General features: G+C 36.2%; 1 protein-coding gene across 1 annotated transcript; it reads right to left on the minus strand.

Moving 5' to 3' along the window:
* Positions 1 to 6,620: 6,620 nt before the first annotated feature.
* LOC126792133 (probable aldo-keto reductase 1) lies at positions 6,621 to 8,881 on the minus strand. The gene is made up of 7 exons (XM_050518618.1): positions 8,822 to 8,881; positions 8,497 to 8,667; positions 8,210 to 8,416; positions 7,443 to 7,615; positions 7,258 to 7,342; positions 6,984 to 7,152; positions 6,621 to 6,829 (listed from the first exon to the last, which is right to left on the minus strand). The coding sequence occupies exons 1-7, from the start codon at positions 8,879 to 8,881 to the stop codon at positions 6,621 to 6,623; spliced, it is 1,074 nt and encodes a 357-aa protein (XP_050374575.1).
* Between the last annotated feature and the right edge of the window lie 2,371 nt (positions 8,882 to 11,252).

Here is an 11,252-nt window from a genome sequence, read left to right on the forward strand (position 1 = left end):
CTACATTGTTATTTGATGGTTAATCGATGTGTAGATTTTGTACGAACATGTAGTAGATGAGGATTTTGAAACTTTGGTACAGAGTGAGCATGTTCCTTACTTGTTTTGATTCATGTAACCCTATGTGAGTTTCGAGCCATACTTGTGCCTTTCTTTAGAGAGTTTTATTCTATCGTTTCTTGGCTTTATAATCTCATTACATCTATTTTGATTAATTCATATGCCATAGAATTGCAATGAACTAGAGAATGCTAGAACTTACTTTGTAAAATTTTTGAAGGTTTATGTCATAATATACTCTGATTTTTAAAAAAAGATTGTTGGATCTTTTTAGGATTTCCACCACCTTAAGCCAAAGAGTCGTATATCCCTATTTGAGCCCTGCTTGGGACACCTTAGTGTCAACCCTTTGAGCCTACGTTAAGCATTTTCTTTCATTACCAACATGTTAATATTCTTGCTTAGTATAGTTATATCTCTACCTTGTCTTTGAGGCTTGGCATAGCCGATTCTTGGAGTTAATATGGAGTGATGATTTGATTTAAGTGTGGGGTTATGCTATTATATGTAAAAATACCGTGGAAAGAGTATGAAAAAGAAAAAAATTGAAAGATGCCATGTGAAAAGAAGAAGAAAAAGAGATATATACACGGTTTGAGAAAATAATGATGAAGAAATCTCGGCATAGCTAAATGTTGTTTTTGTGAATTTGGAGTTGTGATGTATTTGTTGAAGGCTCAATAATGTTATACTTTAACCTTTGTTCGATTTCACAATGTTTAAAGTGAATGATGGATCACACATGATGTTATTTGGCCCTTGTTCTATGGAGTATGGTGACATAAGGTGGATGTTTTGCTTTGCTAAGTCTTAAGGATGACCTTTGTGACTCCTTTTACCCTGAAAAATAATACCCATGTCGAGCCTAAGTCATCCCTTTTATAAAGATCCGCATGATTCTTAAAATGAATAGCTCTTGATTTGTGGAGTTTGTTTCATGAGTAAGCATATGGTTTGGGTTCATTTGTGCATATGATTGGTATCTTTCATGAGGTTTTCGATTTCACTGTGTGTTTATAACTCTTGTTTGTGAAAAGTTTTTAAGCATTTGCCATGTTCTTGAGATAAACAATTCGGAGTGCATATCCTTTGTGAGTTGAATTTGGACTTGTTTTGAACATGTCGAGCTTAATATCATCTTTATTTCTGCCATGTCTTACTTGTTAAACGAAATCTCATGTTTATTAACCATTGAATTCATCTTATCTATTTCGATTGAGTGTTATTTTTAATGCTATGAGTTTGGAGATCTCTGAGACAAAATGTTGAAGGCATTAAAATATTTCGTGTGTAGTTGTGTCGTTAGTTTTAGTTGTTTTGATTTTTGTTTTATGTTTTGATTTCCCTTTTAGTGTTTACTAAGGGACTACCAAAGTCTAAGTGTGAGGTTGTTGATAGGAGCACAAAGTGTGACGTTCTTTGCCCTATTCTTATGCTTTATTACTTCTTATTTAGTTGTTTTAGGTTCGTATTTATCACTTGTATGTTTTAGTAGAGCTATGCCGAATTTGGATGAATTTGGATGAATTTGACGATGAAATTGTGCCAAGTATTAGAAATCCTTATTGAGGTAGGATTCCTTACTCGACTAGGACTCTACTTTCCTATTTTCATTCTTTCATATTCCTTATTCATCGATTTCTTTTTAGGAAAGACAAATCTTATTTGGACAAAGAGTAGTGATGCCGTGATGCATTCCTAGTGAGACAAAGAAGTCATGTCCGAGTTGGATAAGGAGATAAGAGGCCGGCCTAGCCATTTCCTAGTTGACACGTCCGAAGACAAAACTCGTCCGCAGACAATCAAGTTTTAACAAAACTCAATGTTAAAACAACGTAAAAAATTTATCATGTCATATTGTACAATTCAAATCACATGTTCGATATATAAATCTCATCATCAAAATGAACATGTTCACCACGAAATCATAACAGTATATAATATAGCAAACTATATATATGTACCTATTTACCATTTATACAAATATATATATATTCCACTATATCATATACATGTCATATTTCATTCTTTACATAATCTTGAATCTCCGCAAGGGTAGATTCGTAAATGTGAGATTTTACTCACCTTGAAATCTCAAGCGTAATTCCACGATTCCAAAAGTAATTACTTTACTTGAATTATCGATCACCTTAAGAATCGTTACGTAAACCTTAAATGCCGGAACAGTAATAATATGTTAATGTTCAGCAATTTCTGGTTTTACGAAATTATTGTTCACGTATTTACTATTCACGTATTTATGTACAAATACACAACAATTACGTATTCATGTAATTGTACATATTGTTTACATATTTCTGTACATATACGTACTATCCAAATGTAAATACTGTCTCAGTAAATAATAATTACCGATTTATCATTCCGAAATTACTTTTATATTTACTTAAAGTAATTTACATTTAGATTTATCGTACGTAAAATCAATTTACATTTGCCTTACGTAAATCACTTTTTACATTCACCGACATAAAAATAAATTGTTAGAAATTTACTATTTCGAAAATACTATTCACACGCCGTCTCCGGCGACAGCGCGTGGGGCCCACGTGCCGAGCCTAGGACCGGCGCGTAGCACGCCACTGCCGCCCCAAAATCCTTCCTCTCTTCCTCCTCCACCCTCTTACGGTCTCAGACCACCCCTAGGCTACCACACGCACCCACATGCGCCACCTCTAGGCAGCGGTATCCACCCTCCTCCTCTGATCTCTGATCTCCTCCAAATCCAAACAAAACAACCACAAAACAACAACAAAGCATCACAACAATCTAATTATGCTAACCCTTACCTCAATCGAACCTTTGGACCGTCGGATTGTCGTCGGTGATGCGCCTAGTACGGAGGCGATTTCTGCCGAATCTTGAAGTCGTTGGTGGAGCTCCGGCGTGGCATGGGACGGCGTGTCGAGCTCGGGGTCGACTGTGGAGTTCTGTACGAAGCTTCCTGGACCGGCGGTGTGCGACACAGACAGCCGGTGAAGGAGATCGCCGGCGAGGACAGTGAGGGAGAGAGAGAGCTCGGGGACGAAGAGAGAGAAGAGAGAGTGAGGCGCGGGGTAGGGGTTTCCAAAAATGGAAACCCTAGCTCCATTAATTATCTATTTGTACCTGTTTTCAAAATCGAAAACTAACTTCCGTCGTTAGTAACGTTTACGTACGACGTCCGATTAGGACGCGTGAAGTGTCCACGAACTCGTATCGATGAGATCCACAACTTTCGTGAAGGAAGTTTTCGCAAACGAGCGACGGAATAAAAGTTGATACCCACGTCACTGAAACGTAATGTTTTTCTAAATAAACGTTCCGATAACATTTCCGTTTTCGATTTATCCGACGTCGCAAGGCGACACAACACGTTTAATGACTTTCACAAATTTTATAATTTTAAAAGCAATCCAAAAATCGTTCTGAAAAATCGGGTTATTACAGTAAACTTGTTTCGATTTTTTCTATGAAATAGCTACTTGATTCAATTTATATAAAGTTGTGATTTCATGTTTTGGTTTTGTGATTTTTGGTTTCTACCGTGACATGATCTTGAGTGATTTCGATATCTATGTGTTATGAATGCGATTGTAGTATGATATGTAGGTTGTTGGATTAAAGACTTATGCTATGAACATGTTTATTCTTTTCTATATCGGAATTGTATGATTGGGGGTTAAGTAGGTGACATACTTAATGAATTCGATATGCATGGCTTTGGAGTTATATGGTAAGATGAACATGTTAGATTTCTATGAAGCCGATTGGCAAGACTTGAATGTGTTAAGTGTCTATGCATAATGGTTATTGATTTGGAACTTAATTGCATGATCCAACCTTAATTGTTTAAGATGGTATCTCGGCATGATTCTAAAAGGAGAACTAGAACTTGTATTCGGTTTCTTTGTATGAATTGTTTTAGTGATGTATTGTGTGTTGGTTCGTTGATTACATGTATATATTAGTTTAGGTTTTATTTTCTATTTTTATCTTTGAATGCCGAACCTATATCAAAAATCCTTAAACTCTTATGAATTCGTTGTTAAATGTTTGTGATTCTATGCCCTGGCTGGATCCCCGGTTTATGAACGATACCCTCTTGCTTTATACTATTAACGATACTTACACTGTTAAATATTGATGTCGAGTAATCGAACCGATCAGGTAACATATGAGTATCTGGATCTCATGAGTAACCGTGTTTTTAGATGATATTGGGTAAACATATGGGTTGCCCAATGTCTCATGAGTACACATATTTTCAAATATTATTGGACAACTAGATGGGTCGTCCAGTGTCTCATGAGTACACTTATCTTTAAATGTTATCATTTATTTCTTTTGTATGCGATGTATGTTATAATGTTGGTTTACTCATACGAGCTGCAAAGCTTACCAGGTTTGTGTTTACAATCCCGGTGCATCTATTCGATGGTGTAAGAGATAGTTCTGCATGTGTGGATTAGCAGATTTGGAGGGCTTACTCTGAAGATTGCCGAAGTTATTTCTTCTATTTGTGGTGAGTATTGAGTGAATTTTACATTTCCATTTATCATAATACTTGAGGTATAAACTGGTTATGTATTATTTAAGTCAACTGAGTCGTACTATGAACTCAGTCTCGATACACTGTTACTATAAAATGATTTCAATATATTTGAAATTGTTTTAGAGTTTTCATGGCTTCGATTTCGAGTTTTTATCATTCGAAATTTCAGGGCTGGGACATAATGTAACCTAAATTCATGATGTCGTTGATATTGTTTTCTTTTCGGGCAGATTCATCATTGACTTGATTGTACTCGCTGAATTGTCTGTGTGGAGGAATGCTGTTCGTAATGTTCTTGGTTGATAATGAGTTTACTAATGTCTGACTCCTTGACTTTGTTGGGCGATCAAGTCTCTGTTATAGATTTACGATCATGCAATGTCATCATTCAAATTTGTCCTTCTCACTATTGCTCTTTGTAATACAATTGCTCCTTTGTTGAATTAGTCTGAAAAGCACTTAATCTGTACCTTGGAAACTAAATACATGATTGGTTTCCACAAGATGCCCTAGACCCCTTAATGGGGGAGTACTAGTCAAGTAATTGCGAATCTGTACGAATGGAATCATTAATATCTAATTTCTACGACGGGATAATGATTAATTCGGTAAATGTGAAGTGCTGTGAAATACTTTATTTTTCTAGCAATAGAATATAGGAACAAAATTTACTATAGAATTCACAATCCTTTTAAGCTCTGTACTGTCTGGATTCGTATCATTTGTCTGTACAGAAGCCAGGAGGGGCTGGAGGGTTAGCCTCGAAGGCGCTTAAGTTCAGATACCTGCAACAAGAACAAAAAATATTGACCAAAAGGTAACTTGAATAAAAAGTTCGGATTTTGCAAACCTTGTTCTTAGAAAAAATTAAATAGTAGAGAATAAAAGGAATCTTGGTGTGACAGTAATGCTGATCACGAGTCTATCCAATCTAATTTGAGAAACATCCTTATTTTATACACTGAGACATGAAGATATACAGCTCAAATATTACAGCAAATGAGAGTATTAATCTACCTCTGTTACACCGTAGTATAAACTAAACCCAAATTCCTTCTTTGTACAATCAAAAAACACAAAGCATTCTTACAAAAAAAATGTAGCATTTTCAACGCAACCAGAAGTTTTTTGTAACAGAACTTACAAATTACAAGACCAAGATAATCCCATTCAAAACAAAATTTCCAAGATAATGTAGTAGACTGCTAGCTTTAAGCTACACGATCATGTACATATCATCATTGATATTGCTGCAGATAGCTATACAGATAGACATACTGTAACATACTTAATTGTAAATCAAGGACTTAATTCCAGCTTAACAAGGACAAAGCTGAGTTATTCACATTGATCTTGACAGTTCTGGAACATAACATACAACACCTCCTAACTGTAGACTTTTGTATCATCTGCTGCATACATGAGTTTTTTTTTTTTTTTTTTAAGAAGCCGAAATCTAGCAAAGGTGGTGCTGACAATATGCAACAACCTAAATGATCATTCATATGCATATTCTGATTATTCTCCAAGAACTTCAATACTTGTATACCTACGTCAATAATCACAATATAACTGGGAAAGAGAATAGCATCTGTCGTGGGGAAAATAGAGAAATTATTACAATTACACGGTTTACACCCATACTGGAAAATTGGAAGTTGCTACATTGAATTACTCTTGAACATAAACTGCAAGGGAGAAAATTAATGGTGCAAGGTAGAGATTTTATTTGAGAAAAGTAAAAAGAGTACATGAAACTAGGCAAGGGGAAGACATCAAACTTACCCCTCGAAAATGGACATTCTTATCCAAGAACAACAAGAAAACTAGAAACTAGCTGGCAGAAATGGAAATCTAGGAAGACAAGCGGTATCAGTCCCACTAAGTCATCACAATCCCTTATTACAAGCAATCATAATTTTCTTTTCTTTTGGTAAGCCTCATGAAATTAAGGAATTTATTGAAGAGGAGAGGGAGGAAAGTGACGAAAGAGAGTAGCAGTCTTCTATGTTTGCTTCTTTTGGTTGCATTGTTCGCTAGCTTTAGGTGGTGTATCTGAATTTTTCCAAGTGCAAGGAATGATATAGTCTGGTACTCTGTACCCTTCGGCTGCGTTGATAGGTATCACCTCAGATATCTCTTGTAATTTTTCTCTCGACAGCTTCACTCTCAAGGAACCAATATTATCATCAATATGTTTAGTCTTGGTTGTGCCTGAAAAACAGGAGAGTTCAGTCCTATTGAACTTCTAATTGTGATTCAAGAATGGTTTCTGGTGACAATATTCATGAAGGTTCATTTCCTCTTAGTCTAGTGCAAATTGTACCATAAGGTAAAGAAGAAGTAAAGAAAAGAAACATGCACACACCAAAAATAGGTACAACACCAGGCACACTCCAGACATCGGGTTGATGAACGATCCATGCGAGTGCGAGTTCTGCAGGGGTGCATCCATATTTTTCCGCCAAGTTCAGTACTTTACCCTGAAGGATCATATTTTTCTTGAGGTTGTCTCCTTGACAACGCGGAGTTGAACGCTGGTAACAAATGTTGTCAAAAAAATGAACATAACCAGAAAAATAAGGGAATAATCAAAATGCAGGCTGAATCAGCTGATATACAAAATCTGTAATATAGGTTACCAGAAAGTGATCTTCAGGTAGACCATCTGTAGCTAAAAATCCACGACCAAGGGGGTGGTATGACACTATCCCAATTCCAAGTTCCCTATATATGTTCCAACAAGTACAATACATAAAGGGGCTTCGCAGAAAGTTACTGAAAGCATGTACAAGTCCCAAATTACAGAATTGTGTGATAAGAACACCTGCAGAGTGGGACGAATTCTTCCTCAATTTCACGAGTCCAAACAGACCACTCCATTTGTATAGCTGTAATGGGATGAACTGTATGTGCCCTCCTAATTGTTTCCGGACTAGCTTCAGATAATCCAATGTATTTTATCTTCCCCTCTTCCACCAACTTCTTTAGTTCCCCAATCTGACGTTGACAAATTAAAAGTATTGTCATAGTTAAATTTAAAATTGAATTTGTAAGGCAAATTAATAAGGGAGTCTTTCCAATAAGGCTATATTGTGCATGGGACTCGCGTGTGATTAGCCCACGACCGGTCTCGTCCTGTTCTTTGAACTCGAGACGAGATCGGGACGAGTCATGTGTTTTTTAAATTTTTAGGACGAGACGGACACGATCTTGTCATCCTTTTGAATAAAAACATATAATTTTCAGTCTTTCATCGCCAAATCAAAAATAATGAATTTTTAACCAAAAAAATGCTTATGATGTTCAAAAGTATTACAAATCACCGTCATTACACAAATGGTTTAAACTCCGAAGTTTTAAATTTGGATGAAGGCTTGAAGGTGGCCGCATTAACATTTTCATAAAAAAAGTTAGATAAAATTTACTGGGATAATCTACTCACATATATCAAAAAATTAAATTGTCGATATCTGAATATGATGTCCAAAACTGGGTGAAAAACCAAAAATCCTTAATCTATCTCATTAGAAAGACTTCTTCACAAAATAATAATAATGAAACACATCAAAATTGCAGTTAAAAAGTCCTTACAGTGTCTTCTATTGGGATTGATGTGTCCACACGATGCTGATAGTAAAGATCAATATAGTCAACATCAAGGCGCTTCAAGCTAGCCTCACAACAGGCCCGAACATACTCGGGAGTTCCATTAATTATCCTAGTATGATCAGGCTCAATTCTTACGATGCCGAACTTTGTAGCCAACTGGATTTTATCTCTAGGCAACTGCTTCAATGCCTGAAATTCAAGATTCAAAGTTTAAGACAACATCAAACACTATATCTTTTTATGAAATGAATGATATGTAATGAGGCTACCTTTCCAACTAAAATTTCATTGGTATGAGGTCCATAGAGATCTGCTGTATCAAAGAATGTTATTCCATTATCAAATGCGTGCTTGATGATTGAGTTTGCAAACTCCTCACTGACTAGAGATTCGTTATATGTCCCAGTAAGACGTCTACACCCGAATCCTAGCTTGGAGACCTGCATGCAATAGGTTATTGACATATGAAATCATTATGCTAATGTAAACTTTTTACTCACCGTCTCACCTAATAAATTACTATGAAAAACACCAAATTTCTTATAATTCATTCACTATGGACAATCAAAATCAAGAATTGCAAATAAATTTCACCTCAAATCCCTGGCTTCCCAGTTGTACTTTCGGAATTTGGACTCCCTCATACTCAGCCATTACTTTTTCTTCTGATTCTTTCCTGTCTCTCTATGCCAATTGTAATGGGTGAAAATCACATATTGACATTACTAGTATTTATAGAACAAAGATAAACACCTAGATAGCTAGTAAATAACAAATCATTGAGTTATCAGTTAGCATGTATAATATTGTTGGGAAGTAAATCATGAGAATCGCTTAACATTAATAACGGTATCTATAGATATCTATATCCTTTAAATTAATTATGTGTAATTAGGAAGACAATTGCCTAGTACTGTCTAGTTGGTTTAATTAGGAAGTAAATAAATCAAGAAAAAATCGCGTACAATTTATCTTTTCAAGAATTCATAATTTCTATAGATAAGTTACCTAGTTTAGTATTCTATACTAGATAACTATAAATTTTTCAGTGGAAAGAAAATGAAGAAAAACATTGTCTTAATTCCTTACTTCAGTTTTTTTTTTTAACAGAAAAGGAAAATTACAACAAACCGCCACGAGGACGGCCAACATGGGAACTGTCTAGAAGAAAGGCCAACGCAGCCTGCTGAGGGATGCCATTCCAGAAGCAGGGCTCATCAAGAGTGAGCCCATAGTCAGCAATTGAGTCAGCAAGAAAATTTGATTTCCTGAAAATGTGGTCAATGGAGCAATGATCAAAGGAGGAGAGGAGATTCCTGATGTCTCGGACTAGAGAAGAGATGAGCCATGGAGAAGAGCAGACTCCTTTTACTGCATTTATCAAAGAGGTAGAGTCTCCTTCCACCAGGAGACGGGATATTGATAAATTATTGGCTGAATAAGACCGTCACGAAGAGCCATGGCTTCAGAGAGCAAAGGGGAGTCAGTTTGTATTCGTTTAGCACTAGAGAAGATTGGCTGGTCACTTGAGTTTTGAATAACAAAGCCAATTGCAGCTGGATGGGAGGCAACAACCCCGTCAAATTTTAACTTTAACCAATCTGGGGCAGGAGGGATCCACTTGATAAGCCCCTGATGGATGCAAGCAGATCGGGGAGGCTTCTTAGTAGCATTTCTGTAAGAAAAGCTAATGGAGGCGGCAGCAATAGCAATAGATTGAGGGGAAGTTGGAGAATCTCAGAAGATAGTGTTGTTTCGGGTCTTCCAGAGCTGCCAACAAGCCATAAATCCACCGTCAGCAACCACAGGAGGACAATTCTTCAAATTTTCTAAAAACCAGTCATGAAGATTATTAAAGTTACAAAGTCTAGGGACATGAGGGATAAGGTCCCAAATAGCATTAGTAAACTGAAAATTAGCAAAGAGGGCATGAAGAATTTATAGAGGTCATAAATCGAGATAAATAATGTCTAGTTGTCAATCTCTCCCTAATGAAAAGCCAAGCAAAAACTTTGGCGTTAGGGGGCATATTAAGCTTCCACATTTTCTTTAAAAGATCATCTCTAGAATGATTTGGCAAATTGTATTGTAACATAGTGGCAGAATTCACAGAAAAGGAGCCATTCGGAGAAGGGCCCCAAACAAATTCATCATTATAGTTATTAAGAGGGATATTAATAGATAAAATTTCGTCAATAATATCTTTGTCTAACACTTGAGACAGCTTATCAATATTCCACGACCCTTTAGAAATGAAATCAGCTACAGTAATATTTAAATCGATGGAGTTTCTAGCAGAAGAGAGAATAACATCTATCAAAGGGTAGTCAAAAACCCAATGGTAGGTCCAAAAATTGATATTACGACTTCCAACAATCCATCTGATGCCATTAGTGAGGATATTCCTTGAGTCAAGAATACCTCTCCAAGCAAGAGATTGAGAGGGATTTTCTTTATCTCAAATAACCTAGTTCTTCTAAGATATTTCCTACTAACTATTTCCACCCACTAGTTAGAGTGGTTGGTAAGAACTTTCCAGCCTAATTTAGCAAGGGCTGCATTATTAAAGAATTCAACAGGTCTAATTCCTAACTCTCTAGCATTAATGGGGAGACAAACCTGGTCCCAAGCTACTGGAGGGGACTTAGCACTCTTTCCCCAAAGAAACATCCGCATACTCTTTTCAAGTGCATTCACTGTTTTCTTAGGGCATTTTAAATAAGACAAAATATGATTTGGAATGGCAAAAGCATTAGATCTAAGTAAAGTAATTTTGCCATCTCTCGAAAGGGAGGCACTCTTCCAACTTCTCAATCTCTTGTTCACCTTTATGATCAGTTCTTTAGTGTTCATAGGATCATGCCAGAAAATAACATTATCAATTCCAAGATATTTACCAATAGAGGATCTATGTTGAATTCCCAAAATATTAGAAATAGAAACTTTATGACTAGCATTAGTTCTATTTGAAAAATAAATTGAAGACTTATCTTTATTCAGTTGTTGGCCAGATGCAACAGCAAAA

The sequence above is a fragment of the Argentina anserina genome, chromosome 4, assembly GCF_933775445.1.
Source record: "Argentina anserina chromosome 4, drPotAnse1.1, whole genome shotgun sequence".
Lineage (NCBI taxonomy): Eukaryota > Viridiplantae > Streptophyta > Magnoliopsida > Rosales > Rosaceae > Argentina > Argentina anserina.

What these genes read in the sequence shown, in the direction of transcription:
- LOC126792133 (XM_050518618.1), bottom strand. Translation starts at nt 8,881, where the DNA reads ATGGCTGAGTATGAGGGAGTCCAAATTCCGAAAGTACAACTGGGAAGC. An exon ending in ATGAAATTTTAGTTGGAAAG is followed by an intron (nt 8,417 to 8,496) that starts GTAGCCTCATTA and finishes CTTGAATTTCAG; the next exon opens with GCATTGAAGCAGTTGCCTAG. An exon ending in GAATTCGTCCCACTCTGCAG is followed by an intron (nt 7,343 to 7,442) that starts GTGTTCTTATCA and finishes GAACATATATAG; the next exon opens with GGAACTTGGAATTGGGATAG.